The sequence below is a fragment of the Nothobranchius furzeri genome, chromosome 12 (assembly GCF_043380555.1).
Source record: "Nothobranchius furzeri strain GRZ-AD chromosome 12, NfurGRZ-RIMD1, whole genome shotgun sequence".
Taxonomy (NCBI): Eukaryota; Metazoa; Chordata; class Actinopteri; order Cyprinodontiformes; family Nothobranchiidae; genus Nothobranchius; species Nothobranchius furzeri.
This window is the reverse complement of record NC_091752.1, coordinates 1,182,113-1,202,847: the sequence shown is the minus strand read 5'-3', so window position 1 is coordinate 1,202,847 and position 20,735 is coordinate 1,182,113. Positions and strand designations below refer to the sequence as shown.

Genomic DNA, 20,735 nt, shown 5'->3' with positions numbered 1-20,735 from the left:
CAAACGTGGCACATTTACAAGCACATACACTTCATTGTTTGGAACATTTACGTTTCTAGAACAGAATTATATCCTCACACTCAGCCTTTCCAGGGGGAACATTGCTGGAGTGGGTTTATTCCACCGTGTCGGGCCGTAAAGATAAGAACAAGAAGGATAAAAAACAACTATAAAGTATCGTAACAGTAGCAAGAAGACTTATTGTGCCATCACCGGCTTCGTTATCGTTGTCACTATCTGTTTGTCACACCGGTTAGGCAACGCGTCCCTTGTTAATTTTACAGTCAATTCCAGAGGCTGCACTCCACTCGCCTCCTCGCTGCCTTTATTTCCCCACGGACACCGCTGTGAAAGATGGGAACAAATGAAGGTCAGAAAAAATTATACATACTGGAAGGCAAAGACTCGTTCTCTATTATGACCACCATGACAATGCATTTGTTATTGTTAGGCAGCATATTCACAGTCGGATGAGCTGTGGAAAGGACACAAGAAAAGGGGGGGGCGGTGTCACGAGGCTGCGTTCCTCCTCGAGAACGCCTCGGAAATTAAATGCACAGATGTTCCGATAATTAAAGTAGACATCCTTCAATGTGGCGCCGATCTTATCAGACCGGGAGCCGCTCCGTCTACCGGAGAGGACGCCTGGAATAGAAACGCATCGTATCTCCTACACTCGCGTGACTAATCGCTCAGCTCTGTGGTTCAGCTGGCTTTTGCCTCCAAACACATTAGTAAAGATGATGAGGAGTGACAGGAACTTTTACATCCCGTCCTAATTAGCGAGCCACCCTTGTCCCCCACCGGCGTTTAGGATGGAGGCAGAGTTGACTCGCGGCTGTCAGTCAGTCACCTCTGTTTTTCCTCTGCCTGAGTCTGCACACACGTGTCCTCGGTAGCCTTCACACTTCAAGGCCTGCTGCCACCGGTGCCACAGCCAGATCACATCAATCTTTCATCCATCCATCCTGGATCTATTATTCATATCAAAAATCCAATTGGGTCCGTGTTTTGAGAATTACTTTCAATGAATTTGATTGTTTGGAAGCAAAATCGATTAATAACTCCCGCTCTAAAAATCCTTTCTGTTATTGCAATGAAATGCAAACATGATTAGCCTGTAATGCTAATGCTAACATGATTTCCAGGACCTCTACACCTTTAACAAGATTAGTACCTTCCTTCTACACCTGCCACTTCTGCCCTCTAGTGGAGGATCTAAGTATAAAGTGTGGCAAGTGTCACTGTTGTACAGTTACATCTATTTTTCTGCTTATCCAGTGTTTGAGGTTTAGGAGGAAAGCCCAGACACCCATCTGCCTTGTGGCAATCTCCAGCTTCGGTTAGGGAATCCCAGGGTATTCCCAGGTCAAAGAGGAGATGTAATCCCTCTAGCAAGTTCTGGGTCTGCCTCTGGATGTTCCCATATTCCCAAAAACCTGGAGAGAAATGTGATCCATGCTATTGTTGCCATAATCCCAAACCACTTCAGCTGATTTATTGTGATGAGGAGCAGTGGCTGCACTAGAAACTCCACCTTTATCTCCAAGCTCCTCAGCTGCTTGTTCTTTCGGTCACAATCCAAATTTAGTAAGCACAAGTAAAGGCCTGATCCTAAATGGACAAGTAAATCAAGAGGTTTGCCTTTTTGCTTTGACTGTATTTTCCTATAAACATATTCAAAGCCCTAATAAGTGAAGGAGAATCTCAGATTCGTCCATTCGTCGTCCAGAACCTTAAAGATACTTAGGCCTGCAGATGAAAGGAGCACCTGAGTATTGTAACAGCTCCAGAGTTAACCTTCTCAGAAATTCCCACCGTGTGAGCTGTGTTAGGAGCTCTCTGATTTTTTCCGAAGCACGGTGGAATCACTCTGATCAAAAATCGGGACTTCAAACATGTTTGATTGTCTTCATCTGATTTTCAAGGACAAACACTCTGCCTGTTGAATGTGATGTATAGCCAGTCAGAAAGTGAGGTGATGGATGGACGCTTCTCTTCCGCCATGTTTGTTCACTCCAAAGTCATATTTTATCTCAAGATTTCCCGTCTGACTGAGAAATGTTCAGGTTCAGGTATAATTTGCTGTGCACACTGTAAGACCAAAACTGGTACTGTATATCCGTGATTTTTTATTTTTTATTTATTTATTTATTTATTTTTGCTGTGTGTGTGTTCTCTCATGGTTGGAAAATTGGCCAGTATTTTAAAAATCCTGCTGCGTGAACTGGGCTTAAAGCAACACTTCTCACGCCTACTGGTTGAAAGTGGGATTGCAACTGTCCAGCAGCTTGCTGGAGCTAGCGCTAACAACAAGCTAAAACTAATATGATCCAAATAATACTAAAAAAAGCCACAAAGTAAAAAAAAGATCCACAATGCTGGACAAAAATATAACTTGCAAACCAGTAGCAACAAAGCCAGGTCACCATCAGTCCGTGACTTCCAGGCAACGCCGACATTCACGCGGATGTTAGATATTTGCTTTGCCTCCACAAACATAACTGCCAACAAAAAAAGCTAGATTCTTCTTGTTATTCCTCTTGAGCTTTTTAATGACGGTCAGCAAACTGGAAACACCACCTTCTAGCCTCTACATTGGCTACCAGCAGAGTAAAGTTGGTTTAATTTCTACCTCTACCGCTGAAACCAGTTTGAAAGCAACAGCTTAAAGTGTTAAAAAGTCTTTAGTGTTGATTTTGGGACAAAACATCAGGTGCATTCCAACTTTTCCAAGTGCAAAACAATGACGATTTGGAGGAGCTGACATAATTATACAATAAATATCATATTATCATCCTGAAGCGCAAACATTACTCAATAATATTTCATGTCGGGATTAAAAACACACAAAACTCATCAGCAGCTTAAACCTAACCCACATGTCTGACGGGTGGAAGAGCGATTTCTCACCACTGAGGATAAATGGGGCCACTGCTCAACAAACCTGTAGAGTTTTAACACTTTGGCTTTTAGCACATCTAAGAATCCATGAAAAATTCTGGCAGCACTCCTCTGCAGGTGTAAAAATCACCTTTGTGTGACACTGTTGAAGGCAAGTGGGTGCCCTTTTCAATTCATGTTATAAAATATAAATTATTTATTGTGTCAGACTTGTTCACGTACAGTAAAAGTGATCAATCAAACTGCTATTTGGTTTATTTAAATAGCACATCCATCAGGGATTTGAGGAGAACTTCATTGGAACGCGTTATTTTGTTGCATTGATCTCCTTTTCACTGGCTAAAGTGAAGCATTAACTTCTGTCTCTGAGTCTGGGACCTTCCTGGATCAATCATTTCTTCTCCCGGACCCTTCCAGGGAGAGACCGCTCTGAGAAAAGCAAAGTCCAAACACTAAACAGCCCAACAGGTGTGTCTATGTCCAATATTTACCTTTATGTCCTCGTTAAACTACTAAAGAAGTGACAGCTGATGTGAAAACCTCCCTGCAAAACAGCTCTCCTCCTCTACCCTATATAATTTTTAAGAATCACTTTACCTGGCTCCATGCTTGTGTTTACCAGCTGTAGCGTTTGCATGCAGTTTGAGGCAAAACAAGAGGGGGGGGGGGGGGGGGGGCACAGAAGCCAATTTGAACCCTGCAGCGCAGAGACAAGCAGTCAAACGTTTCTACAGCCAAACATCATGAGGTTGGTGGTGTAACGAGTCCCAATGAGGACATGGAGAGTGTTGTAAACGAGTGAGACAGCAGTGGGCTGTAATGCAGATTGATGCACTCATAATGATCACGCTCAACTATGAAGGCTTTAAAAAACCCTTCAGCTCTGTATCTGGTGAGCTCATGTTATTTCCCTCTTTCTGATTGCTCTGCAGAGCAGCTCCAAACAAGTCATCCCACTTATCTTGCAGGCTGACGCAGTGATATGCACAGCTGTGCGATAATGAATTTGATTCTTTATGCTTTGTGCAGCACTTCTCCATAGTTTGCATTGTTAAATTAGTACCATGCATGTTTTAATCAACATTTTTCAGAGGAGTATTAATGTAAATAATCCCAATTACTAATGATGCTTTATTGCCGTAATGTGCAGCAATTCTACATTTTTTTAAACCTTGCTTTAATAAATGACTTGCAGGAGGATTTTTGCATAATGCTAAATTCTTACAAATCCGTTCCCAGAAACTTTATTATGTAATCTTTATTTCAAATCCTCCACTCTTGTTTAAAAGGATATCTAAAAGGGAGAAAGAAATCAATACACTTGTGATGTGTTTTTTTTCCAAAGACATAAAAAATATCTAAAAACTGTAGCTTCAAACACCTCATGTAACATGTTGCATTAAAGCCTATTTATATATATATATATATACATACATACATATATATATATATATATATATATATATATATATATATATATATATATATATATATATATATATACTAATTTTGAGTATTTCACCAAATGAAGTTCTTTAATTTTTTGTGAGACTAGAAAAACTTTGATTTTCTTGTGTTTACAATCTTTTTCTTGCAATAAAGTAAAAAAAGCATTAAACAGTGGACACTTCTTCTAGGCAATCCTCTTCACACTTTCCTCCTGAACACCTCAGGTCCTATAAATCCAGAGCTGCATAAGAATGGCTGCTCTGCACCAGCGTGCCTCATCAGACAAGACAACATTGTATGCAGCCTCCTAAACATGGAAACCTCTCATCTATCCTCCTGCACACATGTGCCCGGTGACAGTGATTTTCGATTGGGCCTATGTGGGAGGAGAAACCATCCTTTAAAATCCACCCACAGTGATCCAAACATCAATTACCCTGGAGGGAAGCTCACTTCCGAAAGACCCAACTCTCTTTCCCTTCTTTTTTTCTCCTCCTCCCATTCAGCTACCTGGCTAACTGACGACATCAAGGAGATTTAGAGCGGAGTCTCAGTGGTCAGGACATTCTGGGTAGATGGGAAACAGTAATTACAGCAGAGGTGGGAGGCTTGCTGGGGGTCTGGAGCTTTGCAGAGATTTGGTGTCATAAGGCCAATAGATTCCAGGGAGCCTGTAACAAATGATTGCCTAACTTGTCAGGGAGGGGAAAAGCTACAGAATTGAACAAATTTAACCTCGCAGAAAGATTTTTACTAGATTTACAGTCTTTTTAGCAACATGAATCCTAAAAGTTTGCTTTTAATTTACATTTTAGGCTATATAGACTCACCTCCTTCATTAATACTGCAGCAAGTAAATATTCACGATGCTGCTGTGGCGTTGATCTTTTAGAATGTTTACGGTAAAGCCATGTTTACAGAGTGATGAGTGCATCTGACGGAGAGGGAAAACCAAAGCCATAAAAATATGCGGCTTACTCTAAAGAGGCATTATGAATCACAATAACTGCAGGAACTAATTAAGGGTCAGGAGACATGAACGTGCTAACCTGACCTACAGAGACACATTTACAGCCTGCTCCACATGGCCTCCAGTCCTGAACCAAGCATCATCCATTTATACATTTACTTTCATCATTATCTCTATTTTTCATTCCACACTGACGTCCTCATCTATTTTTTTTTGTTTCACTTTAACCTTTCAACCTGCGATCTGTATTTCCTTTGCTTTCTCTATAAATATCCATCTAGCTGACCTTCTCCCTGATTTTGCCGGCTTTGAAATTGAAACGATGAATATTCCATCCTCAGAGGGTCTGAGCATGCTCTTTGGGTTAGCAGTGCTGCAGGTGCAGGAGCTAACAGCTCAGAGGGTTAAAACAAAACTTTGGTCATGGGTCACGATTCTTGGGCGAAATTATGTCATATACTGCAAACCTCAAAATAATAAATATATGAATGAATGTTGTAACGATACAAAGTGATGACCTTAAGAAAACCTACTAAAATATCAGTGGTGGTTGCACAACATCCTTTTTATTTGGTTTCTTTGCCTTGTTAGGAATGGGATTCAAGTCAGTGGACCCAGAACTACTTATCTATGGCTTAAAGGTGCATGAAGTAAGAATGACATCCTGTGGTCAAATTAGGGTACTGCAGTCGAAGTATCAAAACAGATGAGTTCCTTCTCAACAACGCCCTCTTTTCTTGGTTTACAGGTTTTCCACAATTCTGCTGCTTTTACCCGGCCGGTGTCGAATTACAAATGTCAGTGCAGTAGTGTTTGTGGTGGCAGATTTGGTAAACTCGTTGGCTTAAACACAGCTGGCTCTGAAACCTTCCATACTTTGGAAGCATGGAGGCAGGTCAGATGTTAAACACTGGCTTTGTTCATCTTCTGCTGTTTTAAAAGGAGACAAACCAACAACCCCCCAGCTGACTGAGAAGGAAATCTGTTTCAATGTTCCAGCATGATTAAGGCATCAGACTGTTTTGTGATTCTTTCCCTGTAGATTTCTACTGTATTGTACCTTTAAGCCTTCTGACCCAGTGCTCAATCACACTGAAGAGGGCTTTCTTACCACTCCTTTCCGCCAAACACATGAGCAGCACGTAGCATTAATGAGGTGTTTTACCCGCGAGCTCCCATCCAACCGGGAGCATTTCAGACGGAATACAGGAACGAAAACGTTCCACGATCCCGCGACGTCAAAAAATCATGAGAGGATCGCAACAACAGCGGAAGTTCACACAATAACAAGCTAGCGGAAAGATGGCTGCATGAATCCACAACTTTCTGCAGTTTATATTCTGTTCGGTTTACCTTGACTACAGCGGTTTCACAGGGAACGGCGTACGTTTTTTACTAGTTAACCCTCTCAGGCTCAAAATAAGTTTTGATAAAAGGACGAACAACTAAGTCCTTCAGGGGTACTTCTGAGTTTAAAATGCTCCTGAAATACGTACGTGGAGTAGCTAGGTAGGTAGGCTTTAACTGTTGCAAATCGGCAACGCCTGCCTCCAGAGGTTTAAGCAACTGGAAAGCAATACGTGGCTTTTAATTTGAGAAATTCCAGATGTTTTTCAGTTTTCATGTTTGACTTCCTATTCTGGCCCAATCTGAACTGTGGAGTTGAATGTGCTCTGGAAGCGTAAATGTAAGCAACGTGTCCTGATGCTTCCAGTGGAAAGGATCCCGTCCAGTAGGGCGACTAATTGCAGGGAAGTACGTTTCACGACGGTTAAGGATCCATTGAAAAGGAGGGGTTTGAGGTTGCGAGGAGTTCCTCTGAGAGGATGTTTGGTTACCGTGTTTTTATTCGCAGCAGTTCTGAGGCTGAACTGTGAGTGAATCCCCTTCCTTAGCTGAGAAGCACAAATGAATAGTCTCAGAATGATTTACTGTTGGCAGGAAACAGAACTGATGGGAGCAACTGTGTTTTTATTTCACAAGACAATCTATGAAAACGACTTTCCTCGAGTCCTCAGACCTTGTGGCAGATTATCAGTTTGGCTTTTATGTTTTCTTGCAATTAAGTTGCTTCCTGGCTGCTCTTCTTGACACCAAGACTGAACTAAGGCTGTACTGGTGGTGCTCTGATCCTGCAGCTGCATCAACTTTAAATCTGTGACAGAGTCTGAAAGGTGTTAGCATTTGTGCTAAATGAAAATAACTGTACAAATGTGCTCACTTTTTATGTTCTGCACTTCTTATTGCTGTCTGTGTGGATAATAAAATGAGGTCAGCCAGGACTGACGAAGAAATTGCATGATTTAATGGTACTCCAGGGGAAGTTTAAATATAGCGCTGCTCTCGTGGCACAACAGGAGTTAGTCCATAAAGAAACACATCATGAACCCTGCTTTGAGCATCAGATTAATGAAATCCTACATACTGGAGAGGACCTGTCCATCTGATGATCTAAACATACAGAATGTGCTCATTTATTTCATCAGTCACAATTGTGAGTTGTTCTCGGCACCACCACAAGGGGGCAGGACCAGCTCCTGTTGTAAACAAGTCAAAAAGTGTATTTATTTATTTATACACAGAACATTCCACCTATTTATCACCATCCAAGCCAAAAGTAGTGACTTCCATGAGGGATGTGAGTAATTTGTCAAAATATCAGCATTGTGATGTGAAGTTGAAATATGTGAGATGATCAGAATTGATTGTGTCATTATTCTGCACGGTGATGTTGACAAAGCGGCGTGGATTGGCGTGTCCCACTGGGCACTGTGTGGAGATTACTCTCCATATGGACGGCTTCACTATTCATTTGTTTTCTTGGAAAAGCAGTCACTGAGGATTTAAAAAGACTCATCACATTTTAAACAGCAAAGAGAAGCCAGAAAGAGAACGATAACATCTATTTATATTGAAATTGGATTTGTTTCAAGTTATGATGTCCAATTTTCTGTCCACATAAAGGATGATTGCTGGGTTGTAAAATTGAAAATTTCCCAGCGGGAAAATCTTCTGATCCCCTTAAAGAGACAATGTGTAGATTTTACTATTAATTTCTGGAAACATCCATCAAAATGTTTTTGAAAATGAATGAAATGATGCCCAGTTGTTGAAAAATATTGGCGACTTTGTGACATAAAACCATAAAAATCAGGCCTAAAACACATGGGAGCGGGTCTAAGTCTCTGGACGACGCCATATTAGATGCCATTTTTCTTCTACGGGAGCCCATGAGGACAAAATGCATTTACTGATTTGTAACAAATGGTTACAATTTTTCACCATATGAATAAATGTTGTTTTACACATTTACCTCTTCGCTTGTTGCCAGGGATGAAAGGGAGTCTGATGTGCTCATTATTTTGCTGAAGTTTGCGCTCCCCAGGGCTTTTTGACCCTAATGGGCATCCATTGGTAAGGTCTTACTCCAACGCAAAAATACTGATTGCTTTCAACGATTTAAGTATCTACTGCCCCCTATCACCAGGAAAAATACACCCTGTCACTTTAAAGAGGGACTGCACACCATCAGAAAACGTAACTGCACCCCTCGTCAAGATTTGAAAAATGCCATGAAAGTGGGCGTTGCCAGAAGGCACGGAGTGGCATGGCCAAGTGTGGGGAATTTCCATCCTGGGAGGGAGTGGGAGTGGGAGGAGACTGTACCGATGACGTGAAATTGTTCCAGCCCCAGCCAATCACAAGTTTAAAATGCAGTAGCTGCTGTTCTGCCACAGGGGGCAGCACTAAGACGTTTTTAGACTTAGATTATAGATGTAATCAAGTTTACACAAACATGTCAAAAAACGCACAGAAACAGAAAGATTGCATGTGTAAAGACCCTATTATACAGTTTATAAGCAAATAAAAAGTTATCTGGGGGTTTAGTTACTCTTTAAAGGACATTTATTAAAATACAGAATGAATGAAACCTGTTTAGAAACTACATTTCAAAAAGTTAAGTTTAGTGGTGGATTAAAATGAATCTAATAATGAAAGAATCCCATTAGCGGACCTTCAATGAACAGTGCTGTCCAGATTGATGTAGCTAATGAAGCCTGACAGATGTAGGTTACATCTGGCCTCATGGGTGGGGAGCGATTGTGTGGTGGTGGAAGTGGGAACCAGCTGCTGTGGGGCTACGTTCAAGTTTCCCAGCTAAGCTGAGGAGCTCTGAACACATCTGATGAGCTATGGCTGCTCTACTCTAAACCAGAATACATGTTTAATGTGGACTTTCTTCTTCTGTCATCTGTAAGGTTCAGTGATCTCCGCCCATCCCTTCCCAACGACAGGCTAGTCACCAGCCAACAGCAACCCTCGTAAGTTTAAATGGTCACAACAATGGTTGATGTGTCAACAGAGGTCCTTGTTGTTTTCAACCAAAACTTGAAACCTGCCTTCAAGGAACCAGCTTTAGTTTTATTTTAAAAACTCTACCAAGAAAAAGTGCTTTTTGGAGGCAATAACGTCTGAAAAAAGGAAAACAGCTGTGAGTTTCCTCCTAAAGCGATGACTGATTTGTGCTAAAGTTGCACAGAGATGGAAGGTATTTGACAGAAAAGAGAGTTGCTCAAAAAGAAAAGGAGTGGCACGCGCGGGAGGATGATATGATCGTCCCACAGCACACCGTTCAGACATGCAGTCACATTCCAGCCTACAGGTTCCTCTAAATACTATCTTTTTATCTCTCTGCTTCCTATCATTTGTTTGTGAAGCTTTGCCAAGAGAAGCTCCAACAAAAACGCAGAAGGTCGGTTTAATAGCATGAAATAAATCATATTTCCTGCATTTCATCACCACAAGGCTGTGGTTGTTTCAGTTTTCTGTGCCTACAAACTAAAACCACTGGAGTGGGTGATGATCTTTGACTAACAAACAGTCGCTTTGTTTTTGTCCACAAAGGAAAGCTGGATTCTTTTATTTTCAAATGCAGACGGGCATCAAACGGTCAGCAAACAGCAGGCAGAGGGGGCAGTAAAAGGATGTTTTGTTTAACAGATGGTCTGATTTGTGACACATAAGCGTAAAAATGTCTAAAATAAACTGCAGGAACCAAATGCAACACCAGATCCTGCTGCAAAAGGCCATATGACACTTTTTCGTGATGCAAAAAGTGTCATATGGCTAAATATGGGAGTAGAGAAAAACGTAACATAAACATTTGAGATATTTTCTTTACAAAACAGTTTAATTTTGCTTTTTGTCAGGTTCTGCCATCTGTTATATCCTGATGTGACTGTTGACAACCAGATTGACACATGTTAGCTGACTTACACAACCATGACTACATTTACTATAAATTTAAATATTTCTGTTTACTTCATAAATAATAACAGTCACACCCATTGAAAAATGGCCTCCTGAGTGAGCTCGGTTCAGAGAATATTTGCATTTACTGGTTATTTTTGGGGGGCTGCACAGTGGTGCAGTGGTTAGCGCTGTTGTCCTGGGTTCAAATCCCAGCCTGGGGTCGTTCTGCATAGAGTTTGCAGGTTCTCCCTGCGCATGTGTGGCCTCTCTCCGGGTGCTCCGGCTTCCTCCCACAGTCCAAAAACATGACTGTTAGGTTCACTGGGCTCGCTACATTGTCCTTAGGTGTGTGTGTGTGTGTGTGTGTGTATGTGTGTGTGTGTGTGTGTGTGTGTGTGTGTGTGTGTGTGTGTGTGTGTGTGTGTGTGTGTGTGTGTGTGTGTGTGTGTGTGTGTGTGTGTGTGTGTGTGTGTGTGTGTGTGTGTGTGTGTGTGTGTTTGTCCTGTGTCCCTGTGTTGCCCTGAGATGAACTGGCAACCTGTCCAGGGTGTACCCCGCTTGCATGCTTGGAGACAGCTGGAGATAGGCACCAGCTCCCTCACGACCCTGCAATGATATGGATGGATGGATGGATGGATGGATGGATGGATGGATGGATGGATGGACGGACGGACGGACGGACGGACGGACGGACGGACGGACGGACGGACGGACGGATGGATGGATGGATGGATGGATGGATGGATGGATGGATGGGTTATTTTGACAGAAATATTCAAAAACTCCAGCTGAACTTTTTAGAGTTGACAATAGTCCATTTATAGAAATTAAAATCATAATTAAAACATATTTTTTATGGGTCTTATGATACTTTTTAGCAAAATTTTGAAACTATTCAGCTATCTTGTAATAATTGGGCAAATTTTGATATCATTCAATAGAAAACGTCTTTTATCTCATATTTCAGTAGACAAGAGGTCTCATAACTATGATTTATACAATATTTTCAATATTTGTCACACGTTAACATCAGAGCTGTTCAGCACGTGTGAAATACCAGATGCACATTTGTGCCTTAACCCTCTGGAGGCAGGCGTTGCAGATTTGCAACGTTAAAACCTACCTGGTTACTCCACATATGTATTACATGAGTATTGTTTTACTCAGAAGTACCCCTGAAGGACTTAGTTGTTCGTCCTTTTATCAAGACTCATTTTGAGCCTGAGAGGGTTAATGCAGTTCCTTAGTGGAAAGTCGATTATTTATTTTTACTTGATTTTTATTCATTTTTGAGTGCTGAGGGTTACGGTAATAGCCAAATTCCCTGGGTATTTACCTGTATTAATTATTTTTTCCCCCTATTTCTCTAAGTGTATGTGCTCCCTTAACAAGTGAATTTCCCCACTGTGGGATCATTAAATCCCTTTCTGTATTCTATTCGATTCCATTCTTCTTTTTTTTTTCTTTTTTTTTTCTTCCGTGTCCTGTCTGGCTGTGAAGCAAACAGAATCGATGTCTGAATGCTGGTAACAAGCCTTACTTTGAATGCTTTGTAATTCCGACCAGACACAGAGTCAGAGGTGAAAGAGAAAGGAAGAGACAAATGGTGGGGAGATGGGGGGAGGGGGGGGTTCCACAAAAACCTGGGGAATGTGCTCACTCCCAAGGCCCTAAGTGTGTGTTTGCGTGGAATGTCTGCGGTGGAAGTGTATAAGGTGCAAATAAAATTGGGGGGCAGGTTGTCACGGGAATGCGGAAATGGAGTCCATACCTGCACTCCCTGACTTGTCCACCCCCCACGGTCCTATGTGCATGTTTGTGTGATGATGTGAGGGAGCAGTAGGATATGCGGGGATGGGGAGGAATGGCTGGTTGGGCTTAGCCCTCCAGGGAGCCAGCTCCCCTACTGGCCCCAATAGGCACCTCTGCTGTCAAACTGCCACCCAGGGCATGGAGACCCCAGCCCATCCTGCCAGGGCCCAAAGCAGCAGCATCACAGAGCCTCACGGAGCCCAAGGGCACCAACCCAGCCCCACCCCAGCAGAATATCTATGCCCATCCCTGCATTTGCACAACTCCCAGAATATATAAGACATAGGACATCCAGGTAAGGTTGGGTCCTCCCCACCCGGGGCCTCCCCCTCCCCTGTGATGAGACAGCAGAGGAGCCAAGGTCTACCCGAGGACCCTGAACCTGGGCCAGGCACTGCTGCATGTGCCTGCCTCCTTCCCGGCAGCATACATGTCAGGACCCGCCCGCCAAGGCCCCGCCCAGATCCCCACACGGGGCCGGCCACCCCCACACCCCGAGCCCCCAGGCCCACACCCAGACCCACCCAGGGGCAATGCAGCTGCCAGGCAGTGACCCATGGCCGCCGCCAAGGCCTCCAAGGGGCCCCACTCACAACCACCAGCAGTCCACCCCCCGAGGCAACCAAAGCACCTCCAGAGGGGGGCAATGGCCCCCCAGTCCCAGACACCCCCAGTGAACCCACCTCCAGGGAACATCTGGATACTCCAAACTCAGATCCCCCCCCCACCCCCCCACCCACCCACCCACATCATCCCGCAGGACAATATCAATGGTCCCCCATCATCGCTATGTGATGGAACCGATCAAAGGAGCCCAGAGAGATTGATCTGAAGTGGAAGCAGAGGCTATATCAAGTGTAATATGATCTAACAAAAGATTTCTATACTGGTTAATGCAGAGAGTTTCTCTATTTTTCCAATTCAAGAGGATAGTTTTCTTAGCGATGCATATGGCAGTCAGAACCACGTGAGCCAAAGATGTTGCAATCGGGACATCGTGCAGCTGTCCCAGTAAACAAAGAGAGGGGGAAGTTGGGATATGACATTTCAGACATTTTGACAGATCCTCACATACTCTACCCCAAAAGTCCTGGACAGGTGGGCAGGACCACAGTGCATGAATGTAATTGTCAGAAATGTTGTTTGTGCAGTGTGTACAGGTGGCGGACAACACAAACCCCATCTTGAACATCCGATGACCTGTATAGTGTACTCTGTGTAGAATTTTGTACTGAATTAATTGTAAATTGGGGTGTCTGATCATTTTAAAAGTTTTTAAACAAGTTTGGGACCAGAAGTTCTGGTCAAAGCTAACTGATAGATCCACCTCCCATTTTTCAATAGGGATTGCAATTCTATCATCTATTTTGGACAGTGTCTTATATACTTTAGACAGTAGTTTCGGGGGCTTGAAATTATAGAAGTCTAATACCCTTGGTGGTGTTTGTAATTCTATTTTATTGAGCTTAAATTTTCGTTTGACTACAGATTTAATTTGGTGATATTCTAAAAAGCTATTCTTATCCATTCCAAATTGGGAGACTATTCTATTAAATGGGATGAAGTCCAATCCTTCATATATGTGTTCCAGGTATAGGATTCCTTTATTTTTCCAGTCCGGAAGGTTCATCATTTGGTTATTTTGAAAAATATCAGGATTATTCCAGATAGGTGTGCGTCTGCATGGTACTAGTGAAGACTCGGTCATTTTAAGATACTCCCACCATGCTGTCAGAGAGGTGCTGATACTAAAACTTTTGAAGCTTTCATGTTTTCTTATGCTTGGGCTAATAAATGGTAAGTCTGAAAGCTCTATTGTATTGCAAAGTGTCTGTTCTACATCTAACCAGGACTCATCTAGTGGGTTATCTTGCAACCATCTTGGTATATATTGCAGCCTGTTGGCTAAGAAATAATAATAAAAGTTGGGTAGATCCAGTCCTCCTCTGTCTTTGGTCTTCTGAAGCGTTTTTAAGCTAATTCGTGGAGGTTTATCCTGCCAAAGGAATTTAGTAATTGAGGAGTCCAGAGATTTAAACCAGTCAGCTGGTGGTTTGTTTGGGATCACCGAGAATAAGTAATTTATTCTGGGTAAGACCATCATTTTAATTGTAGCAACCCTCCCCATGAGTGATATCGGTAAGGATTTCCATCTTGCAAGATCATCTTCCACTTTCTTTAAAAGTGGGATGTAGTTTAGTTTGGTTTGATCTGCCAGCTTAGGAGAGACATTAATTCCCAGGTATGTGATATTCACTGACTCCAATTGTGTATTAAGCAAATTGACAAAAGAGAAATTAATTGGTAGAACTGTGGATTTTAACCAGTTCATAGAGTAATCTGAAACTCTTGAAAAAGTGTTTATCAGTTCTATTGCTTGGGAGAGAGAGGATTGAGAATTCTGGAGAAAGAGTAAAACATCATCTGCATAAAGACTGATCTTATGTTCTATTTTCTTACACTCTATCCCTTTAATATTTGTTGCTTGCCTAATTGCTGCCACTAGTGGTTCGATAAAGATAGCAAATAGTGAGGGGGAGAGTGGGCATCCCTGCCTGGTCCCCCTCTGAAGACAGAAGCTAGCTGATATTTGGTCGTTCGTCCTGACACGTGCTGTTGGTGAACTGTATAATGTTTGTAGCCAGTTTATGAAGAAGTTCCCAAAACCAAATTTATGTAAAGTTGCAAATAAGAACTTCCAGTTAACTCTATCAAAAGCTTTTTCTGCATCTAGAGATAATATACTAGTTTCTATGTTTCTACTGTAAGAGAAATCTATCAAATTAAGTAATCTACGTGAGTTTGTGGATGACTGTCTACCCTTGATTAAACCAGTTTGGTCAGGATGTATTATGAAGGGGGTTACCTTCTCTAATCTTTTGGCCAGGGCTTTACAAATTATTTTGAGATCAACATTAATAAGAAAAATTGGGCGATAGCTGGTAGGAAATGCAGGGTCTTTGCCTGGTTTTAACAAGAGACTAATACTGGCTGAATTCATGTTCGGCTGTAATCTGCAGCTCTCTTCGATTTCCCTCACCATTCTGAAAAATGTTGGAGCCAAAATGATCCAGAATTCTTTGTAGAACTCTGCTGGGAACCCGTCTGGACCTGGAGCTTTCCTATTCATCATGGATTTAAGGGCTTCCTGGAGCTCCGCTGATGTTAGTGTAATTTAGGAAGTGTTATCCTGTCAAGGAACTCATTGATCTCGTTATCTGATGGGTTTATCTGTGGTGAGTACAAAGTTTGGTAAAAGTCTCTGAAGGTGTTGTTTATGCTTTCAGGGTCATAAACTATATTGCCGGTTGAGTCTTTAACAGCAGATATGGTAGTTTCTCTTTATTAATTTTAACTGGTTAGCTAAAAATTTTCCTGATTTATTACTATGTTCAAAGTTTTCTATTCGTAGTCTTTGTGCTAAAAATTGTGTCTTTTTGTCAATAATTCCATGAAGTTCTAATTTAGCTTTACGTAATCTGCTCATTAACTCTTCTTCTGTGGATGCCTCTAAAGACTTGATGATTTCTTCTAACTCCTGAATACGTTTGTTTTCTGTTTTTTTCTTATGTGATGAGAAAGAGATTATTTTACCTCTCATCACTGCCTTTCCTGCCTCCCAGAGAATAGATGCTGATGTTCCAGGCAGGTCATTATCTTCTAAATATAAAGCCCAATCCTTTTAAAAAATTCTATAAAACCTTCATCTTTAAGCAGTGATGTATTAAACCTCCAGTTTTTGTTTGGTGGGATTGTCTTCTTGTTTACCAGAGTTAAAGAAACCGGAGCATGGTCGCTGACAGCTATGGGATGTATCTAACCCCGGGTTTCCACGGGAGCCGTCAGCAGCACGTTACTGCAGCAGCACGTCTTGCTCGCGTAAGCTGCTGCTTGGCCCTTCCCACGAGACGCGAAACAGCAGGGGAGCAGCTGTCACCGACCGAGCACGAAGTCACACGAGTGACTTGGTCAGTAAACACAACAACAAGCAGGAGAAAATTACAACATGGTTTGTGTTTTATGTTCTGTCCGTTTTATAATCGCCAATACGGACCTGAAAAACAAAGGAGACAGCTAGCTAGGTGATAACTTCTCACGGGGACGCACAGTTAGTAACCTTTTTTAAAAGTAAAGCAACCGGAAGGCAGTACGTTCTTTATTCTGAAAATCCCGGTAGCTTCTCTCCATTTTCACATCCGATTTCCAGTCTTTCCTTCCCCAAATATGTCGAACTTGACCCGTTTCAGAGGCGTAGCGCGTAGAAAACAGAACCGGCGCGTAAGGGCCGCGACATGCTGCTCCTGAGACGCGGCCGACCCGCGCTGCTGACGGCTCTGGTGGAAAAGGTTCTGTTGACCACAGCGGTTCCTATCAGCAGCTATGACGTGCTGCTGCAGTAACGTGCTGCTGACGGCTCCTGTGGAAAGCCGGGGTCAGTGTCTGAAATGTCAGCCAACAATGAGCTGCTGACTAGAAAATAATCCAAACATGAATGAGAGTGATGGAAGTGTGAGAAAAAAGTATACTCTCTACGGTTAGGATGAAGAGATCGCCATGCATCACAAAGCCCATAATCACTCATGTACTGTTTAACTATATTAGTGGATTGCCAATTGCACTGAGTCCCAGCTGTACTGAGCCTGTCTGTTAAGGAATTCATCCAAAAATTAAAATCACCTCCAAGTATAAGTGGACAGTCCAAGTGTTCAGAGAGTACAGAGAAAAAATTATGAAAGAATGAAGGGTCATCAATATTTGGACAGTATATGCTGACAATACATAAGCTTTGGTTCTGCACAGATATTTTTAACATTATAAATCTACCCTCTGGATCAGAGACTGTGTCCAGTACTGTGAAATTGATGTTTTTGTGTATTAAAATAGCCACACCTCTTTGCCTAGAGTTTTAGCATGCAGAGAACATGCTGGGAAACTCAGGTGTTTTAAGTTCATCTGCGGATGTGGCAGATCTATGAGTCTCTTGTAACAATATTACGTCTGCTTGCACTCTCTTTAACTGATCAAAAATCTTTAATCTTTTCTCTCTGGAGCCAGCTCCATGCACGTTCCATGAGACAAACCTTAGTGCACCCATAGATGTTTGTGTGAGTAGCTATAATATGATGCCTTTGGTGAATAAGATGGAATAAGTATATAAATGTATAAATAGTATGTTAATAAATAACAGAAAAGTAAATAATAATAATAATAAAAAAGATCCAACTGTGTTTGTGGTTGTATTATTTGACGCATAAATTATGATATTGTGCTGTGAATTTAAAATATCTATGTGTGTGTGTGTGTGTGTGTGTGTGTGTGTGTGTGTGTGTGTGCACACGTGTGTGTGTGTGTGTGTGTGTGTGTGTGTGCGCGCGTGTGTGTGTGTGTGTGTGTGTGTGTGTGTGTGTGTGTGTGTCGAGTCTGATGCAGTGTTGGAAAGTTGTGTGGTTGTGCCATACAGGTGTAAAGGTACAGAAGCAGGTAAAGAGGAAAGGAAAATACAGATACAGGTTAAAAAAGAAGAAAGAACTAAAAGGAAAAGGTGATAGGGGTGTGAAGTGGTGATGAACAGGTGATCTCATCATCTAGAGAACGGATTTAGCAGCTGTTTAATCCTGACGTGATCAAACCCAGTGAATCCTGATAAGAATAATACATGTCTGACCTGATGTTGGGCTAATACAGCCAGTCAGTCACTCCTCGCTCCTTGTAAAGCTTATTGTCCACATAAAGCTTATCCACCGAGATGACAGCTCTCTTCCCATCCTGGATAAACTTTTTGCGCAGCGGAAAGAGGACTCAGCACCGATCCAGAATTTCCTTCGGGAACTGATCATTTACACTGAAGTCTTTTCCTTTGAGCTCTCTTCCGTGACTTTTAACAAGATTCTTCTACTTAAAATGTTCAAATGTAGCCACGATGGGACGAGGTCTTCTGCTGTGCACTCGTCTAGCTCCAAGGTGGTGTACCCGGTGAAAGGTGATGTTTTTTACCGTTTCTTCGGGTATCTTCATTTGGGTCTGGAAAAAGTTCTTGATTGTATGCTCGCAGTTCTCCGCCCCTCCCGTCTGCTCCGGGAGGCCTGCGAACACCAGATTATCCCTCATGCTGCGGGCCTGAAGGTCCAAAATCGTCTCCTTCAGAGTCTTGTTGTCCTGGGTGATCCGCGTCATTCCCTCTTCCAGGGAAGAAACGGACTCCCGCAGAGACACGTTCTCAGAAGCGAGCCGCTCCACCTGCTCCTGGCTGAACTCCAAAGATGTTCGGAGGTTCTGAAACTCCTGGTGTAGAACCTCAAGCAGATGTAGTTGCCCCTCAAATCCCAGAAGCGATTTATCTATAGAATCTAATAATTCTAATACGTCCTTACGGGGAGATGAGGCCTCAGGCGAGTCCCGAGGACGGCTCCTCTTGGTCCCAGGTGTTTCAGGCTCAGCTGCTGATTTCTTCGGACCCATAACGAAAAACTCAAAAACTCTGTCAATATAGTTTTGTAAACTTTCTAAATTTTCTCCACTTACCTTCAGGTTGAGTGAGTTTTACTTACCAGATTATTTTTTGCGTTGTCAGGAGATAAATTAGGCAAAAATGCATCTTAATTGTTTGTGGATGTTTGTTAACGAGCTGCCATCAGCTTCAAACGCTGCCGTGTATCCGGTGATCGGCCGTCAGCGCATGCTCAGCTCATGCCCTAAGTGCATTTTTTAACGGTAGCCAGGCGGTGCACAGCCGCATTTAGAAGCGCCGTCATGGCTGCTCTCGTGGTCTGCCTGTATCTGTCCTGTCTATATATGTGTGTGTGTAATCTTGGTCAGGCTGTACTGTGGAGTCAAGTTCCTATGCTCTGGAGCGCTGGCAATAAAATTAATTCTGATTCTGATTCTGAAAAGGAAACCATTAATGCGCCAGACATACTGAAAGCGTCCTCTCTTAACTTGCCAAAATACAGGTGCTGGCCAGTAAATTAGAATATCATCAAAAGGTTGAAAATATTTCAGTAATTCCATTCAAAACATGAAACTTGTACATTATATTCATGCAATGCACACAGACCAATGTATTTCCGATGTTTATTACGTTTAATTTTGATATTTATAGGTGACAACCAATGAAAACATCAAATCTGGTATCTCAGAAAATTAGAATATTCTAAAGGCCAATGAAAAAATGTTTGTTTCTCTAATGTTGGCCAACTGAAAAGAATGAACATGAAAAGAATGTGCATGTATAGCACTCAATACTTAGTCGGGGCTCCTTTTGCCTCAATAACCGCAGTAATGCGGCGTGGCATGGACTCGATCAGTCTGTGGCACTGCTCAGGTGTTATGAGAGCCCAGGTTGCTCTGATAGTCGTCTTCAGCTCCTCTGCATTGTTGGGTCTAGCGTATTGCATCCTCCGCTTCACAATACCCCATAGATTTTCTATGGGGTTAAGGTCAGGCGAGTTTGCTGGCCAATCAAGGACAGGGATACCATGGTCCTTGAACCAGGTGCTGGTGGTTTTGGCACTGTGTGCAGGTGCCAAGTCCTGTTGAAAGGTGAAGTCTGCATCCCCATAAAGTTGGTCAGCAGCAGGAAGCATGAAGTGCTCTAAAACTTCCTGGTAGACGGCTGCATTGACCCTGGACCTCAGGAAACAGAGTGGGCCAACACCGGCAGATGACATGGCACCCCACACCATCACTGACGGTGGAAACTTTACACTGGACCTCATGCAACGTGGATTCTGTGCTTCTCCGCTCTTCCTCCAGACTCTGGGTCCTTGATTTCCAAAGGAAATGCAGAACTTGCTTTCATCAGAAAACATAACTTTGGACCACTCAGCATCAGTCCAGTCCTTTTTGTCCTTGGCCCAGGCGAGACGCTTCTTGCGCTGTTTCATGTTCAAGAGTGGCTTGACACACGGAATGCCACACCTGAATCCCATGTCTTTCATGAGTCTCCTCGTGGTGGTTCTTGAAGCGCTGACTCCAGCTGCAGTCCACTCTTTGTGGATCTCCCCCACATTTTTGAATGGGTTTGTCGTCACAATTCTCTGCAGGGTGCGGTTATCCCTAGAGCTTGTACACTTTTTTCTACCACATTTTTTCCGTCCCTTCGCCTGTCTGTTAATGTGCTTGGACACAGAGCTCTGCGAACAGCCAGCTTCTTTAGCAATCACCTTTTGTGTCTTGCCCTCCTTGTGCAAGGTGTCAATGATTGTCTTTTGGACAGCTGTTAAGTCAGAAGTCTTCCCCATGATTGTGGTGCCTTCAAAACAAGACTGAGGGACCTTTTAAAGGCCTTTGCAGGTGTTTTGAGTAAATCAGCTGATTAGAGTGGCAGCAGGTGTCTTCTATATTCAGC

At 42.7% G+C, this 20,735-nt stretch overlaps 1 protein-coding gene across 1 annotated transcript in view; it reads left to right on the top strand.

The window, feature by feature from the left end:
- The first annotated feature begins 347 nt into the window (after positions 1 to 347).
- The window catches only part of sptlc3 (serine palmitoyltransferase, long chain base subunit 3), a 60,054-nt gene continuing 39,666 nt past the window's right edge, over positions 348 to 20,735 (top strand). Inside the window, exon 1 of the mRNA XM_070542128.1 lies at positions 348 to 370. Within this exon, the coding sequence (XP_070398229.1) occupies positions 365 to 370 (6 nt within the window). The 5' untranslated portion in view covers positions 348 to 364. The remainder of the gene's footprint in view (positions 371 to 20,735) is intronic.